At 36.9% G+C, this 19,781-nt stretch overlaps 1 protein-coding gene across 12 annotated transcripts in view; it reads right to left on the bottom strand.

Annotated features, from left to right (window-relative positions):
- Window positions 1–19,781, bottom strand: part of NPAS3 (neuronal PAS domain protein 3) — a 908,953-nt gene that overhangs the window by 637,684 nt on the left and 251,488 nt on the right. For 8 of the 12 annotated variants that reach the window (XM_058293564.2, XM_058293562.2, XM_023591875.3 and 5 more), the window contains one exon: window positions 1,524–1,768. In XM_058293564.2, coding sequence (XP_058149547.1) covers window positions 1,524–1,768 — 245 coding nt within the window. Of the gene's footprint in view, window positions 1–1,361; window positions 1,413–1,523; window positions 1,769–19,781 lie in introns of all 12 variants that reach the window. The other 4 variants (XM_058293563.2, XM_058293568.2, XM_058293570.2 and 1 more) reach the window with 1 other exon arrangement.

The following is a 19,781-nucleotide window of genomic DNA, read 5'->3' on the forward strand; positions in this document are numbered from 1 at the left end:
ACCAGTGGAAGGGCTAGGTTGTGAAAGGACCAACATGTATGTACCTTGGTTTATTTGTCCTGGGCTATCTTATACCAACATCCTGCCCTCATTAGATACCTCTTGTGTGTTCTCCTCAACCTCTGAATGCCATTCTTACATTCTTGGGCAGGAGTAGGCAAACTATGATTTGTAAGCCAAATCTATAGTTGTCTGTTTTGTAAAATACAGTTTTATCAGAAAACAACCATACCCTTTCACTGACATAGTGTCTTTGACTGATTTCATGTTACAACGGCAGAGTTGAAATAGTCCCCAAAGCTGAAAATATTCACTATCTGGCCCTTTATGGAAAATGTCTGCCAACCCCTGCTTTAGAGGAAAATAACCTGTCACAGTGTTAATTCTAATTTTCCTTCTCTCAGGAACCTAAGAAACACAATGTAAGTAAGTAAGTCCTTAGTAAGTTAACAATGGAAAACATAAACATTTTCATACACATAGGTACACACATATGATCACATCTCTTGGCACAGAATTGTTAATAAATCTGCTTCTGATTCTTCCTTACTATCTGAATTTGAATTCTATAAGAGATTACAGCTTCCCACTAGTACAGTTCCTCTAACAGCCAACAGTATGGGACTTCTCCAAAGGTAGCTGTCCAAGTGTAACCACATAACTAGGAATCCAATCCATCCCCCAAAGAAGGCTGCCTGCAATGCCTCCAAATGCCCAGCTTTATTCCATGATCCTCAAGGTTCTAGATACAAGATTGGGACATAAGAAAGGAACTGACTCCATAGATCCTATGCCTTAAGTAACACATCCTTAAAGATAGAAATCAATGGCCAACAACACATAAACATTGATTATCATATGCATACATAGTCATATACTAAAAACGTCATAAATACTTAAGAATTTCAGGAACACACAAAAAATGCCTCTCAAGTATCAGAGTGAAGAAGGCCTAAAATTGTAAAAATAATACGTTTTAAAGATAACTGCATCAAGGAAAAATCTATAGTTTATCTACAACTTTTAGGCAATATATTGAGAGAGACATGAAACAGTAATCCTTGGATTGAGTTTTGCCAGTCAATAAAATCGTTACTCAAAATGCCTGCTAAAATTAGACTCTGCTTCCCTTCCTCTTTGGTTACTTAAAGCAGGTAATATTGGCTCCACCCTTTAGTAAACATTCCCATATTCCACCCATTAGAAAAACTTAGCATGTATTAGCATAACATGAATTCAACCTAAATGCACTTTAATCTAAGTCATTTCACTCTCATTTCTCTGAAACCTAATGTAAAGTAATAGATTAAGCAGAGAGACTTTTTTGACAATAAAAGAGAAATAGAAGAGGTTTATTTCACCTTCACATGGTGTCTTTCTCATGCAGAGTTCAGATTTCCACATTTGTATCCCTTTAAAGGATTTGATATGCAGGAAAAGAAGAAAGGATGATGGTAAACATTTCATTTTAGAGACCCCTACAGACCAACATATTCCAGACTGATCAGTGGCCTAACACTTACCTTTTACTGATGTATTAGGTGGAGGGCCTTCCATTCGCAAGTTCCACGGAGGGTCCCCCTGGTTAGCAAAGTCCCTCATTTTCAGATAGCTTATTGTAAGTCGAATGATGGACGCCTTGTCAAGTTGGCTGGTGATGGCTGCAGGAAGGGGCAACAACTTAGCCAATTCATAGAACTCAAAATTTTCTTTTCCCCGGCGGGAGCGAGCAGCATCTCGGGATTTCTCCTTTCTCAAGGCTTGTAAACTGAAATTTAAAAAGTGGGAAAGTATTGTTTAGAATATGTGATTATGTCATCAGAGACAGAAACTGCTTTCTTTTTTTTTTTTTTCCAGCAAAAATCTACCAAAATCTTCTTCAAGATTCTAGGGGCATCATAAAATGAGTTCTAGACAATGTCCAATAAAACCATAAATTCTAACTCTGACCTTCTATGCAATAAACTCAAATTCAATAAGTAATAACAGCATTCTCCTTGTTAGATTTTTCCCTGCTCCGACTGTTCATGCATTGAGATATACTTATTGTAACTAACACTTAACATAAGGTCTATAGGTGATGCTTGATGTTATCAGCCATAAACAAATTAAAAGACTGACCCTGTATTCATATATCTACTTTCAAGCTAATGATTTTACTTATTTAACTTTGATCACTATGGTATCTTAAAACATCAAAAGGACACATTTGAAAATATTTATTTCAATTATAATCTAGGAGAGAAAAGGGTAAACAGAAACACAAATATAATGCCCTCAATATAGTTAGTGATCTTAAGTCAGATAAAGAAAACATATTGAAAGTAAGAATTTCAATATAACTTTATAAAAAGTACTGATAATTCGTTGATAAAAGAATATACTAGTTCCTTATTAAGGGACATTCATTAGTACATAGATAGATTTTATAAGCTACTAGGGAATAAAATATATTTAAATAAAACTTTAGGATAACATAAATTTAATGTTGAAAGATAAAGCCGTGTATGAGTTATTAAAATTTATAAACATTATAGACATATTACTTCAGAGAAGACAACAGGTGGGATCCAGCATTTTCCTTTAACTATTCATGTGCAATTCTGTTTGAAGTTTGCTCATGTTGCTGAGGGCAGAATCTGGCACAACTGAAGTTTCATTTGAGCATCTGACAGGAGAATTCCATCTACTTTGAATTGCTCTGCTTTGTGTCTCATGATACATATATCCAAAATGAGACACTGATGATAAATAATTGGGTAAGATTTACAGTATCATGGTACTATTGAAATCATTTCTAAATATCCTTTTATTGAGCTCTGAAATCCTTATATTTGGCATTCTTGTTTCCCATAATAAAATAAAGAGAGAAACAAGGAAGAGCAGATGAACTGACCAAAATGGGTCTTTTTGGCTCCATCCTGTATTAGTATAATAGGGAGAATGACATTTTGGGTTATATTATAGCATATCTGATATTGTTTAACTGGATACATCCTATATACTGAAGACACCAAAAATATCAATTTTATCTACTAGTAAAATATTCTACATTAACTCTACTAATGCTAATGTAGTTCTCAGAACCAGAAAAGTTAATGTTATTTTCAAAGTCACAGCAATCTCAGATGACAAACACTTGTTACTTGGCTCCACCTCAGGCGATAAGCTCTGGCAAAAATATTGCTAATTTATATGGAAAAGACATGTTATACCACATATTCCCCAATACTTTAGCCTGCCTCCATTCAATTCCATAAATACTTAATGATGGCTTGTTGAAAACTATGTAAATAATGTGAGAAATGCATTAAAATCTAAGTATAACTATTACTAGGATCCAGGTTATCATCTCAGGATAAAGGAATAATTCATCCTTCTTTTATATAATAAAAGCAATGTAACACCACTTAAGTCATCTGTGCCAAAATAACTATGTCTTTTGACATTTTTTCTCTCCAGTCATACAAAGGGGGAGGTGTAGTGGCTCAAGTTCAATACTTTGCTCTGTCTGTGTTCTTGTTATCAAATACTACTGGCACAAGGTGGGCTGAACTTACTTTTTTGTTTGTTTTTTGGTTCAGTAAGTGACTATGATGGAGCTCTGGAGCAGGGGGTGCAAACTCAAAGGCCTTCATGGTTCAGGCAGGGAAGGTCGATGAGTGAAGAGGACTCGCAGAGACTATGGGGAAGAGGAGGCAACTAGCCCAGGCAAAGGAACAGGAGCCAGCGTTTCAGCTACTGCTGCTTTTTGGGACAGTATACCTGGTGTTACCACATCTGTTGATATTTCTAAAGAATAAAATCTGAACTTCTACCTAACATTGCTCAACTGTAATGTAACTAATATTTTTAATCACGCAAGTCAAATAAAACATGTTTTCTGGTCAAATATGATTCAGAGACTCATTGTACAATTAGGTAATAATTTAAAAGGCCAGTTTTGAACGTAATTTTACATAAACATCACGTCACTCAAATGATCACAAATGTACTCATTTTTTTAAAAGATTTATTTTATTTATTTCCCTTCCCCCACCCCCACCCCAGTTGTCTGTTCTCTGTGTCTATTTGCTGAGTGTTCTTCTTTGTCCACTTCTGTTGTTGTCAGCGGCAAGGGAATCTGTGTTTCTTTTGATTGCGTCATCTTGTTGTGTCAGCTCTCCCTGTGGGCGGCACCATTCTTAGGCAGGCTGCACTTCCTTTCCCACTGGGCAGCTTTCCTTATGGGGTACACTCCTTGCACGTGGGGCTCCCCTACACGGGGGACACCCCTGCGTGGCAGGGCACTCCTTGTGCGCATCAGCACTGTGCATGGGCCATTTCCACATGGGTCAAGGAAACCCGGGGTTTGAACCACGGACCTTCCATGTGGTAGACGGATGCCCGAACCACTGGGCCAAGTCCGCTTCCCAAATGTACTCATTTTTAAATCTAATTATTATTCCTAATATTCCTACCATGAATTTCTCTTTTCAATGGAACCAAAGTAGAGGACTAGGTAATTATTCTGCAACTGACATCAATTTATAGGTTTATCAGTAATGTGAGTAAAACAAAAGAATCCTCACTAGGATCAAAACCCCAGGGCACAAGAAGGCTCTCAATGGGCTCCAAAAGTAAGTCGAGGGGAGGCAGCTAAATAGAGGCAAGGGAATGGGCTATCAGTAGACAGGCCTGCTTTCAGAAACTTTGCCTAAAGGCTGCACCCGACTCTACTTACTTTTTCTAAAATAGCATCGGGAAAAACTTAACCTTATGTGCTCCTGGCCATCTCCCTACTGTTTTTCTCCCACACCCCTTCTCTTTTTTTATTTTTAAAAACTTTGACACACACCATGTTACACTACTGGAGTAACCTTCTTGGCCATAATCTTAACAGCAGAGGGTTTCCATGACTCCCACATCACATCATTATGCAGGTACCATAGGCACAGAAGACTTTCAGAATGATAGCACTATGTGTATAACAAAGAGTAACTGGTTTTTAGGGCAACAGCAATAAAATATAGTCACAGGAATATAAAGGTTGTTGCAAAGCTGATATAATAGATGAAGCTAAAGACTTTAAGACAATGGCACAGGTTGTGGATTAATCTTTAGCCTGCTTTCATGAAGTAGAGCCTATTTATAAGTGATTCTCATACTGAATTAAGGGCTACAATAAAACTGAAAATAAATTTTATTTGTAGGTTTTATTTTACATAAAAAATATGTGATTGCATTTCTGGAATACTAAAGAAAAAATGGATTGGTTGTATGTAAGTAAAATGTTATGGTGCAAATCTCTGCCATCTAAAATATACTTAGTCCTTAGATTCACAGTAAGTTACATCCTGAGTCTAAACTTCTCACTCTTCTAATGCTCTTCCATGTAGAATCTGGATAGCAGGAAAAAAGACCTATCATGGATCCTCAGCAAGTCAACGTTATAGCTCTTTAATGACTGCATTATCATTACCACCAAGAAAGACATCAAAAGCAATAATCTCAAAAGACCCATATATAAAAATAATTTTCTGGAAATCATTTGCAAAATTTTGTGTATTATGTGTATATTTCTGGGGTAATAATACATGATTTTCAGAGTCTCAAAAGAATCATCACCCCTGCCAAATGGGGAATTATCTAATGCTGTCCAGAATGTCCTATTAAAGCCTATAAAGTTGGATTATATCTTCCTTTTTAGATACTAGTATTGGTAGAATTAGCTTATCCTAAGCAATTATCCCTGGTTTAAGTAATATTATTAAATATATGTTTCTACTCAAAACTCTGAAACCGTTTTCACAAGTTTCTAAAGTAACTTTTAATATAGATAGCAGACAGTCAAAAATTTACCAGTAGAGGGAGGGGCAAGATGGAGACTGAATAAGGAGCTCCAAGAATCAGCTTATCCTACAATATACTTAGTAATCACCCAGAGCTATCTAAATCACCTGTTTGGGGGACCCAGGAGACCAGCAGAGTATCCTAAAACAATTCTTGGAAGAATGGAAGGAGGAAACTGCTCATGTGCAGTGAAGATTCATGAGAAGAGCACTCCCTGCTGTGGAGGTGGGTACCCATCCCCCACTGGTGGACCAAGACACCTTGGAAGCTATTCCCTGGCTGGAGTTGGAAGCTCCATTTCTAAAAAGTGGGGGACAAAGAGAGGGTCAGACACCAACTTCAGCTACTGATTAGGAAATTCGGCTGGTCAAAGTTCGATTCTAAAAACAGCTAAATTTTTAATCTGTCCAAGTAGCAAAGAGGCCATTAGCCTCCATTTTAACTCCACCCACGGCATGTAGGTAAGTGAGGCTGTTTGAAAATCACACTCACAGTAGGGAACAGCTTCTTTCCAACAAGGTCGGATTGCTGCACCAGCTGGGGCTCCACCCTGCCTCCAGAAAGAAGGAAGCTGGGGGAACTGGCACCACCCTCTCCAGGTAATTGAAGGTGCTTTCAGCCCACACAGACTAGACCACTGGACCTGTGGCTCCATTCACACCCAAGGCAGGGGAAGTAGGTGAGTGGAACATCATCGTTCTCTCCTGGCAACTACAGATGGTCTTAGCCTGCACAGCTTAGATGACTGCACATGGCTACAGCTCCGATCCTACCCGTGGCAGGGGAGAAAGGTGGGAAAAACTTCCATCAGTACCTGGGGCAATGTGGGCAGCTTCAGCACCCAAAATTTAAAATACCAAACACATCCTCAGCTCCTACTCCATAATTAGCAAGGGAGAAAAGGCAATAAACAGATGAAAAATAGCAAAAAAAAATTATTTGGCTAAACATGAGTGTGGGATCATGAGCCCTGGTTCCCCCTCCCTAATGGAAACTCAGCACACAGCACATAGCCACCTGGACGCCCCAGACCACAACTTAAAATGTAACAGAGTTGGGAAGCAGATGTGGCTCAGGCAACTGGGCTCCCTGCCTACCACATGGGAAGTCTCTGGTTCAGATTACGGTGCCTCCTAAAGAAGACAGAGAGCTGGCATGATGGGTAGGTATAGCAAACTGACACAAGAGACACAAGGAGAAAAAACATAATGAGAGACACAACAAAGCTGGGAGCAGACATGGCTCAAGTGATTAGGCACTTCCATCCCACACAAAGGCCCCAGGTTCAGCTCTCAGTGCCACCTAAATGAAACAAGGAAGATGAACAGACACAGCAAGTGAAAAACAACAAGGGGGTGGGGAGACATAAATAAATAAAATAAATCTTTTTAAAAAATATAACAGACCTCCCCACAGGGAAATGTAGAAAAGGTATCATACATTGTAATTTTCTCCAGGTGGTATACTTCCTTCCTACAATAACATTGCCAGACCCTACTTCTGTGTTTCATATGATCCTATCAGAAACTCTGTTGTGAAATGTCTTTGTTCTGAGTCCCTATATAATGCCCCTCATTTTTCACCTCTTCACGAAGCACTATCTGCATTCTCTGGACTGCCATGACCAGAGAGACTCTCTCCTGTCTGTAAGTCCCAATAAATAAAGTTCATGTCTTGTGGTTGCCCTGACCCAAGCCCTGCAGGAGCTAGGTTGGAATACATGAGCTGCTATAGAATTCCAAATTAAGTTGACCCAACTATCAAAGAGTGGCATTAGCCCAAAACCAATCAATTAGAAAGCCCCAAACTAAAGAGAGAAACTGAGTCCAGATTAAATGCATCTGGTAAATCAGATACTGAGACAACAACAAAAAATTACAATCTGTACCAAGAAACAGGAAGATACTGTCCAGTCAAAGGAATAAACTAGGCCTCCAAATGACATAAAGGAGTTGAGATAACTAAAGGAGTTGAGATGTTCAAACAAATCTTAATATATTCAATGAGATGACTAAAGAGATTAAGGATATTAAGAAGACATTGGGTCAACATAAAGAAGAATTAGAAAGCATACATAGGAACATAGATGGTATGGGAATGAAGGGCACAATAAATGAAATTAAAAATACATAGGAGAAATATAATAGCAGATATGAAGAAGAAATACCACTTATGGCCTCCAAAAGTGAGCATACAAAAGAATAGATAAGGAAAAGAATGGAAAAAATTGAACAAGGTCTCAGGAAACTAAAAGACAGCAAGAGATATTCAAACATATGGGTCATGTCTGTCCCAGAAGGAGAAGATAAGGGAAAAGGGACAGAAGGAATATTTGAGAAAATAATGGTAGAAAATTTCCCAATCCTATTGAAGGTCATAGATGTCTGTGTCCGAGAAGCACAACATACTCCCAATCCAAATATAAGCAAATAGACTTATTCAAAAATGTAATAATCAGAATAACAAATGCCAAAAATAGAGACTCCTGAGAGTACCAAGATGAAGGTGATTTATCACATACAAGGGATTCCCAATAAGATTATATCTCATCGGAAGCCACTGAGGCAAGAAGACAGTTGTATGATATGATATATTTAAGATACTGAAAGATTAAAACTGCCAGCCAAGAATCTTATATCTTTCAAAATGAGGGCAGCTTTAAAATATTCAAAGATGAACAGAAACTGAGAGAGTTTGTAATCAAGAGACTATCTTTGCAGGAAATACTAAAGGGAGTGCTATAGCCTGAGGAGAAAAAACAGGAGAGAAGGGATTAGAAGAGAGTCTAGAAATGACGATTATATCAATAAAAGAAAATAAAAGTGAAAAAAGTGGTGAAAATAAGATATGACAGATAAAATCCAAAGTTCAAAATGGGTAAAGTAAGAAATGCCTTTATAATAATAACATGGAATGTTAATTGATTAAATTCCCTCATCAAAAGACTAGCAAAATGGATAAGAAAATATGAGCGATCTATATGCTATCTACAAGAGATCCATCTTAGATTCAAGGATACAAACAGAGTGAAAGTGAGTGGAAAAAGGTATTCCACATATGCAGTAACTGAATAAAATAAAAAATCTGGAGAAGCTATACTTATATCAAAATGAAATAGACTTTCAAAGCAAAGCTGTTATTAGTGGTAAAGAAGAATATTATATATTAACGAAAGGGGCAATTCACCAGGAAGAAATAACAATCTTAAATGTAGATGTACCTAACCAGGATGCCTCAAATTACATGAGGCAAACACTAGCAAAACTGAAGGGAGAAATAGATATCTCTACAATAATAGTTGGAGACTTCAATACACCACTGTCATCATTGTTTAGAACATCTGGGCAAAGAATCAATAAAGAAATAGAGTTTGAATAATAAGATAAATGAACTAAACCTAACAGACATAAACAGAATTTTAAACCCCAAAACAGCAGGCTATACATCCTTTTCAAGAGCTCATGGATCTTTCCCCATGATATGCCATATGTCAGGCAACAAAAGAGATCTCAATAAATTTAAAAGATAGAAATTATACAAAGCATTTCTCTGTTCATAAAGGAATAAAGCTGGAAATAACAAACAGAAAGAAAAAGGGAAAATTCATAAATATATGGTGATGAAAAAATACACTCTTAAATAATCAATGGGTCAAAGAAGGTACTACAAGAGAAATCAGTAAATATCTTGAGAGGAATGAAAATGAAGACACAACATATCAGAACCTATGGAATGAAGAGAAAGCAGTGTTGACGGGGAATTTACAGCCCTATTGTTTACATTACAAAAAAAGAAAGAGCTAGTAACAAGGAGTTCACTACACAGCTGGAGGAACTAGAAAAAGAGAAACTACAAACTATTCAAAAAGTAAGCAGAAGGAATGAAATAAAGAACAGAAATAAATGAAATTGAGAACAACAACAACAACAAAAACATAATAGAATTAAAACACCAAAAGTTGGTTTTTCAAGAAGATTTTTTAAATTGTCAAATCCTTAGGTGGAATGGCAAAGAAACAAGAGGGAAGATGGAAATAAATAACGTAAGAAATGAAAACAGGGGGAAGCAGATTTGGCTCAATGGCTAGAGCATCTGCTTACCATATGGGAGGTCCAGGGTTCAAACCCAGGGCATCCTGACCCATGTGATGAGCTGGCCCATGCATAGTGCTGATGTGCGCAAGGAGTGCCCTGCCAGGCAGGGGTGTCCCCCACATAGGGGAGCCCATGCACAGGAGTATGCCCCATAAGAAGAGTCACCCCACACGAAAAAAGTGCAGCCTGCCCAGGGTGGCACCGCATACACGGAGAGCTGATGCAGCAAGATGACACAACAAAAAGAGACACAGATTCCTGGTGCCACTGACAAGAATACAAGCAGACACACAAGAACACACAGTGAATGGACACAGAGAGCAGACAATTGGGGAGGGCGGGAAGAGAAGGGGAGAGAAATAAATAGAAAATAAATCTTAAAAAAAAAATGAAAACAGGTACGTTACTACTGACCCCATAGAAATGAAATTGACTTTAAGAAGATATGATGAACAACAGTACACCAACAAACTAGACAAAGTAGATGACACAGAAAATTTCCTAGAAACAAACAAGCTACCCTGACTCTAGAAGAAATAGAAAACTTCAATGAACCAATCACAAGAGATTGAAGCAGTTATCAAACAGCTCCCCAAAATGAAAAGCCTAAGACCCGATGGCTTCACAAGTGAATTCTACTAAATTTTCAAAGAAAATTTAATACCAATCTTAAACTCTTCCAAAAATTGAATAGGAAGAAACACTACCAAACTTGTTCTATGAAGCTAATATCACCATGATACCAAAGCCAGAAAAAGATATCATGAAAAAATAAAGTTACAGGGAAGTGGATGTGGCTTAAGCAGTTGAGCACCCACCTACAACATGGGGGGTCCTGGGTTCAGTTCCTGGTGCCTCCTAAAGAAGATAAGCAAGACAGCAAGCAGATGCAATGGGCTGGCACAGCAAGCTGGTGAAACAAGATGGCACAATGAGGAGACACAATGACAGGCACAACAAGCAGGGAACAGAGGTGGCTCAAGCATTTGGGCACTTCCCTCACACATAGGAGGTCCCAGGTTCAGTTTCCAGTGCCTCCTAAAAAGAAGACGAGCAGAAACAGAGCACACAATGAACAGAAAGACCAGTGAGCGCAAGCAATGGGGGTGGGACAAGGAATAAAGAAAATAAAATTACAGACACATTTCCCTAATGAATATAGATGCAAAAATCCTCAACAAAAGAGCCATTAATCAAATTCAACAAGACATTAAAATAATTATTCATCATGATCAAGTAGATTTTATACCAGGCATGCAAGGGTGGTTCAACACAAGAAAAATCAATTAGCATAATACATATTAATAAATCAAAGAAAAATCAGATAAACTAAATTGAGACAGAAAAGGCATTTGACAAAATACAGCACTTTTTTTTTATAAAAGTACTCTAAAAGGAAATGAAGGAAACATTCTCAATATGATAAAGGGCATATATGAAAACCCCACAGCTAACACTGTACTCAATGGTGAAAGACTGAAAACTTTCCCATTGAAATTGGAAACAGGAAAAGGATGCCCCCTGTTATCAGTGTTGTTCAATGTAATGCTAGTGGGTCCTAGCTAGAGCAATCAGATAAGAAAAAGAAATAAAAGGTATCCAAATTACAAAGGAAGAAGTAAAACTTAGGCTATTCACAGATGATATTATCCAATAACTAAAAGTCCCCCAAAAATCTACAATAAAGCTCCTAGAGCTAATAAATGAGTTGAGCAGAGTGGCAGGATATAAGATTAATATGCAACGCTTCTATGTACTATACACTAGCTGTTTCCATATACTAGTGTTTCCATATACTAGAAATGAGCAATCTGAGGAGGATGACCTAAATAAATGAAAGGACATTCTGTGTTCATGGACTGGAAGACAATATGAATACATTAGGATGTCAATCCTACCCAGCTGATAGACTGATTCAATGCAATCCTGATAAAACATTCGTTTTGTAAAGAAATAAAAAATGCAATTATAAAATATATTTGGAAGAATAAGGGGTCCTGAATAGCCAGGAACATCTTAAAAAGAAGAATGAGGGAAGCGGACTTGGCCCAATGGATAGGGCGTCTGCCTACCACATGGGAGGTCCATGGTTCAAACCCCGGGCCTCCTTGACCTGTGTGGAGCTGGCCCATGTGCAGTGCTGATGCGCACAAGAAGTGCCGTGCCATGCAGGGGTGTCCCCTGCATAGGGGAGCCCCATGCGCAAGGAGTGCACCCCGTAAGGAGAGCCGCCCAGCCCAGCATGAAAGTGCAGCCTGCCCAAGAATGGCGCAGCACACAGAGAGCTGACACAGCAAGATGATGCAACAAAAAGAAACACAGATTCCCAGTGCTGCTGATAAGGATAGAAGCGGTCACAGAAGAACACAAAGCAAATGGACACAGAGAGCTGACAACTGGGGAAGGGATGGGGGGGAGAGGGGAGAGATAAATAAATAATAAATCTTTAAATTAAAAAAAGAAGAATGAAGTTGGAGGACTCTCATTTTCAAACATTACATCATATTATTTAGCTATAGTGGTAAAAACAACTTGGTACTGGCATAAAGATAGACATATAGATCAATGGATCCAAACTGATTGTTCAGAAACAGACCCTCACATCTGTGGGTCAAGTGATTTTTAAAAAGGATCTCAAGTACACCCAGGTGGGGCAGAACAGTCTATTCAACAAAGGGTTCTGGGAGAACTGGATATCCATATCCAGAAGAAAGAAAGAAAGAGGACCCCTATCTCACATGAAAGAATTAACTCAAAAAGGATCAAAGAATTAAATATAAAAGCTAGAACCATAAAACTCCCAGAAGAAAATGTAGGGAAACATCTTCAAGACCTGATGGTAGGAGGTGTTTTCTTAAACCTTACACCTAAAGCATAAGCAACAAAAGAAAAAATGGATAAATGGGACCCCCTCAAACGTAAACACTTTTGTGCTTCAGAGGACTTGGTCAAGAAGGTGAAAAGGCAGCCCGCTCAATGGCAGAAAATATTTGGAAACCACATATCCGATAACAGTTTCCATGTTATATAAAAAAGATCATACAACTCAACAATAAAAAAAGTAAGCAATCCAACTTAAAAATGGGCAAATGACTAGGACATTTTTCCAAAGAGGAAAGATAAATGGCAAAAAAGCATATGATAAAATCTTCAGTATCACTAGCTATAAGGGAAATACAAATCAAAACTACAATGAGATATCATCTCATACCTGAAAGAATGGCCGTTATTTTAAAAATTGAAAACAGCAAGTGCTGGAGAGGAGGCAGAGTAATAGGAACACTCCTTCACTGTTGGTGGGAATGTAAAATAGTGCCGCCTCTGTGGAGGATACTTTGTGGAGGATATTTTGGCTTTCCTCATGAAGCTAAATATAGAACTGCCCTATGATCCAGCAATCCCTTTACTGGGAATATATCCAGAAGAACTGAAAACAAGGACATGAATAGACATTTGCACACCAATGTTCATAGTGGCATTATTCACAATTGCCAAAAGATGGAAACAACCCAGGTGTCCATCAACCAATGAATGGATAAACGAAATGCTGTATATACATACTATGGAATATAACAGTGCTGCAATAAGAAATTAAATTGGGACAGATATGATAACATGGATGAACCTTGAGGACATTATGCTGAATAAAATAAGCCATACACAAAAGGACAAGTATGGTCTCACTAATATGAACTCAATATGAAGAATAAACACAAAGAATTTAAAACCTAGAGTATAGATTATTACTAAGAGGTAGGATGATGCTTAGTGTTGATATCAAATTTTTAATTAGCTTGACTGTAAAAGTGTGGAAATGGATAGAGTTGATGGTAACACCTTATAGTAAGTATAAGTAACATGGCTGTTTTTAAATGGGATTGTGTTTGAAAGAGTAAATTTAGGGATGAAAATGTAAATTAAAAGAAAGCTAGAGAATAGTCTAGGGACTGAATAATACAGTAAACCCAGAGGTGGTTGAGGATTGGGGTTAATATTACAAATACAAGAATGTTCTTCTATGAACTAGAACAAATGTACATCACTATTACAGGGTGGATAGAATATAGTGATGCCTGGGAGAAATACAATCAATGTAACTTATGGACTACAGTTAATAGCAGTATTGTAATATTCTTACGTCAATGTCAAGGAAAGTACTATATTAACGCCAAAGGTCAATAAGAGGGGGAAAGTGGGTTTTTTCTTTTGAACTAGGGAAAAGGTTAAAAAATTTACTGACTGCACAACTCTGTGATGAAAGTGAGAGCTGAGTGTATACTCTGGATAGACTATACAAGGCATGGTACTGTATAGCACAGTGAACCATGTGGTGGAAGATGGACTGTGGTTAACAGGACAAATATGAAAGGGTTCGCTCATAAACTATAACAAATGTACAATACTAACACATAGTGCTAATAATTGGGGGTGTATGGAAAAAAATATACCAAATGAAAGCTATGGATCATAGTGGTAATACTCTGATGATGTTCTTTCATAACCTGTAAGAAATGTTCCACAGTAAGATAAGTTGTTGGTAAAGGGGAGATGTATGGGAATTCTGACATTATGCATTATTGTCTCATAAGCTCCCAAGTTCTCTAATAAAAATATATATTAAAAAATAAAATAAAATTTGACCAGTAATGGAGGTTTAGAGGACAGTGTGTTGTTGAATGTTAACTGGTTTCTTTTGATTCTCCCATATGCTTGCAAGATTTGTGTTTTGGGGAAAGGCTCCTGGAAAGGCAGTTAAAAGACCCACTTTGACCATTTGGTTGTTTTTATCCTAAATCACAAACTTGCACCTCGATTTTATCACGTTATAAATACACAATGATGACAATGTTCATTTTACTAATTTCCATTGCAAAGGTCCCTAAAATAATCCCCATGGTAGTATGTTATAAACTATAAAGCACTAAGTTCCTAGGATGATTCTAGATTTTAATAAAGAATGTTTGTAAAACTGTATATATGGTCAAGTCCACTTCAGGGTTTTACAACAAGGGAGGATTTTAAGAAGTGGGAAAAACTTAGGAATGTCCAAAATATAGTTGTTCTATCATTAAACTTCTTTGTAAGCATATCTGTTAAGAATGTGGCTTCTGGAGCCAGGCTATGGGTATTCACTTCCTTACGTGGACACTTATTAGCTGGTCAACATATTTAGGCCTCTCTTTCCTCATCTGTAAAGTAGGTATTATAAAAGTACCTACTTCATAATTTGAGAGAATTGAGCTAACATATGCTAAGTGCTTAAATGTCTACCATATTGTAAACATTATATAACTATTAACTATTATAATCATCATTATAAAACTGACACAGGAAAAAAAGTCCAACTGTGTTAACCTAGTCACATCTGAATACCACCCTAATTTTCTACAACCGTTATAACTCAGTTCCTTTAATGAAAGCCTCCTTTCTGCTACCATTTTTAAACTCTAGCTACAGTCTATAATTCTGACCCCCTGCTTATTTTCTTTTTTGCCCTCTCTAACATCTTTCTCTAATGCTACTTATGATTTTCACTCTAGAAAAATCATTTGTCATGTGGTAACAGTAGAAACCAAATCCAGGTTAATAAAAGCAAAGGCCAAACTTCTGCTTGGAATAACTCTAGAAATGTCTATTTATCAAACTCCTCCAATTTCTCTCAAATCATGATTATCATTTTGTTAAAATTCATGCTAAAGCATCTATCAGAGTGTCTTCTCCACTAGCAGAGAGCAGAGGTTAAGAACCTGGGTTCTGGATTTAAATCCTGGCTCAGTTACTTACTAGTTATGTAAACATGAGAAAGTCACTGAATGTCTGTTGCCTCAGTTTTCCTCATCTGTGAAATGGGAAAACAAACTACTTCATAAGGTTACTGTTATAATTAAATTAAATGAGCTATTGTTTGTATGAAGTTTGGCATCATGTCATAACACAGAAACACTGTCTAAGGCTTTGTTCAATGAAATCTCAAGTTCACTTCACAGTGGAGGTCCACAATGATAGTTTAAAACGTACCATCTGTTCTTACCAATGTGCATCCTATTCACTGGTCTGTCACATCAAATTCAAGTAAAATAAAGCTTTTAGGGCAGGGATTCCTAACCAAGGGCCCACAGTTAGGATTTCAGAGGGTCCACAAGCTTGAATTGGAAAAAAATCAACTTATTAGATTTATTTTCTCTGATCTCTAACTGAAATCTAGCATTTCCTTCACTTATGAATGTATTCAATAAATAAATAATTACAGTAGTATTCATTTCACCTGACTGGCATATGGGTCCATGGAACAAAAAAGGTTAAGAACCCCTGTTTTAGTGCATAAATGTTTTTTTTCCTTACAGTCCTCATTATGCCTATTACCTATTATGCCTACTGTCTATCACAGTTTGCTCAAAGAAAAAATCATTAATGGACATTTAAAGGTTTATGAATGATTTACAATACTGAGGTAAACAATGAGCCCTTTTTAGAACACTAAAGCAAAGAAAAAATAGCATTCAATAGCAAGAGAAGCAATTTGATTTACATGTAGAAATGAGAATCCCATCATCTGGGTTAGGGAACAGATTACTCAGGAAGAGGTGAAAACTTCTATGGAAGACTTTAAAATAGCAATGATAATTACTAGGCAGAAAAAGTATGTGTGTGCTCCTGGCAGAAAGATGATCTTTCAAAATATCTCCCAAAGCATCACAAACCTAAAATTTCTCCTGGCCCCTAATCCAGGACCATGGAGAGCTCACTTGGAACATCTGGTGCCTGGGTAAGTGTGAAAGTGTAGCAGCACCTGCCTTCTCAGCCACACCAGGGGCGAGCCAAGCCATGAGATTCTACTGAAACCATTAATGAGCAAAAGATAACAACAGAAAATAGTACTATTAAAGAAGGGGCTCTGCTATTATCACAAGCCCATATTATGAAATTGACTCAGGATTTGCATTGACTCTCAATATTGCAAATGGCCCATTTTGTGTATTTTTCCATTTTGGGAAAAACAGATAACTTTGGACTTGATGACTCATTAAATTAAAAGAAGTAAGTTATCCCTTGTAGCTGATCAAATTTAGCTTTGCAAAAATGATTATTTTTTCCTATTCACAGAAATGGTTATAATGATTACGGAAATAATATAGCTGAAGTTCTACAAAGGGTGACAAAGAGCAAAAATAATAATAGTCACAGAAAAACAACAGAAGCAAGGCAACTTAAACGAATTTCTCTCTCCAGTGACATCCTCATAGCCAGTTTTTATAAGGTTTTATATAATTTATCATTACCTTTGTGTAAGAGCTTCTGAAATTCACATTATCGATCGATCCACATTGTGCCTATGTAAAAATCCTCTCACTAAACCCTACTTTGAACATCATCACATAAACTTTTAGAATACTATTCCTGATCCTTATGGAAGAATATGGTAGGCTTTGCTTATCTAACTGTGGGGGAAAGGAGAGACAGGGTCAAAACCACTTTAAATTTTACCTTTTTAAAGTACTTCTAAGGAAGGTAGACAGGCAGGTTTTTATGGATTTTCCCACTTGTTTTGCTTAGGAGAACCCAGCACTACAGACTTCTACTATTTATCAATTAATCTGGCATGTGGCCTCAAAGGAAGAAAGTCGACCTGTATTAAAAATGCAGCCATCAAAAATTCATCAAAGGCTTCAGCATTTTAACACATGAACCTTTGAACACCTGCATACTTGTCAGATCTCTGGTCATAGTTAATAGTGAAATCTATAGTAACTCCAGTACCTATACCTGTCCTGACACAAGCTGAATGAGGAGGCTTCCCAGGGAAAAAAATAAAACAGGAAAGATTATATAGGCAGCAAGTTCCCATCCTTCATTACTTGCAATAAAATGGCCCACCACACATTGACTACACGCAAAGTTCAAAGTCAATCAAATTAGCCTGCTGCAAGGAAAAAAATATTTTAAGAATATTTTCTTTGCTCAAGTACAAAATATCAACTTTCTTAATATGTAAAGTAATTGAGAAATGCATACATAACTATTATCTGGTAGGATCTTGCACAGCACAGTCCACAAATTGAAGTCTTTTCATGCTCTCCCAGAAAAAGTAATAATTTCAGAAACTTTCCTTTAATGTGTGAAAAAAAGCTGTATACTATATGTTAGAAGTTAAACCTGGAACCTTCAAGTTCAAGGTAAGAACTCTGCTGCTTAACTAATGCACTGCTCATAGCTGTCATCATTAATTTATGTTAGCCTCTGTAAACATCAAGAGTATAATAGGCCAATTTCACAACTAAATATAGATGCACATTTTGCCCTTATATAAATGGCAGATTGCTGCTGTAGATCATCACTGCAGCAACACGTCAGTAAAGATGCACTGTTTGATGGTCTGATGCTCACACAATATATAAAACCAGTTGTAATGGTTGTTTGGAAGCAAAGTGTAACATAGCAGCAAAATTTCATTTGTTCCACAAACTCAGGATATATTAAGCTTGGCTGACAAAGACTGTTTGATGTGCTAAATCAGTTTGACCTTCATTCTTGCTTTATTTTTCTCATTTAACATGTGAAATGACCATTATTTTTCCCTATGTAAGAAAATATCATGAAATTGATTGCCTAAAAAATGTGTCAAAACATATTTGCAACTGCTAACATTTGATAAAGTATCAAAATCAAGATGCATTCTTAAACTTTTTAAACTAAAATATATTCTGATCAAATAACCATGACCCATATTTGACTTTCGGTAAAAACAGATCAAAAGAGTAATTAAAGCCATTCAACTGAATGCCTTCTCTCATCTTCAGAAAATGCCTTGTGTATGTTTGAACTTAATAATTAAATTAATTGGTCTTAACCAATGAGCGTTTTTATTCTTAACTCTTTAAATAAGAGGATTTAATTCCAGAATGAGTCATTAGAATAGTAATAAAGAAAGCTGAGAGGTCTGCACAATCCTTTTCACCAACGTTCACCTTGATTCAAATAACCCTTGAATGAACCACAGCAAGACCAAACTATTCACTGCATGCTTTGGTGTCTGCCAAAAAACCTTGTGAATCAAAGTGTTTTGTTCTTCATTTTCCCCCAGAACTCCAAACTACACAACTGGCAGTTTCATAATAATGGAAAAACTGCAGCTTTATCAAGTAATTTCTCTCCACCCAATAAACAGCACTTTACCTTGGAGCAACTTGTATATTTCACACCTTAAATTTCTATTTACCAAATCAGCTAATCACTTCACAATTGAACTCAGAACAAAAAAAAATTATCAATTAAAGTGGTTGAAACTCCTACAAATTATCATTTAGGAATGAAGTAATTGCTTTCATCAGGGCAGAAAAGCCCGCCAGAACAGAAATGTCACTTTAGATTAGTGTTCTCACTCCTGAAGCTATGGATGACACAGCTGATATAAGACTAAATGCCAAGACCAATCAATTGCTTTTGTGGCTCTGCTCTGAGCTGCTGTAAAAGGGGCCATTTTCTAGGATCTACTCTTCATTATAGTAAATGCTATCTCCTTGGTAACATAATTCCATTTCTCATAAATTCTGTCTGAGAGCATTGTCCTAACAATAGATGTTTGTGGAAAAGAATGCTATTGGTTTAATGCACAGAATTAAGTGTGAATGGCTGTCAAACTGCTATAGTTTACTAGTTCTTAAACATAAATTGAAGTCTTATACATTAAGAAGAATTCTTGGGAGAAATGAATGTCCGAAACGAGGGTAAGATATTGTACTTGAAGGTTTTGTGCCACTGATTTAGAATTTCGACTACTCTAGTATTTATCTTCCTGTACATTAAATCAGTCAGCTCACACCAGAAGTGGGTGAACACTTCACTTACTTTCTCAGC

Source organism: Dasypus novemcinctus, chromosome 3 (assembly GCF_030445035.2).
Source record: "Dasypus novemcinctus isolate mDasNov1 chromosome 3, mDasNov1.1.hap2, whole genome shotgun sequence".
Taxonomy (NCBI): Eukaryota; Metazoa; Chordata; class Mammalia; order Cingulata; family Dasypodidae; genus Dasypus; species Dasypus novemcinctus.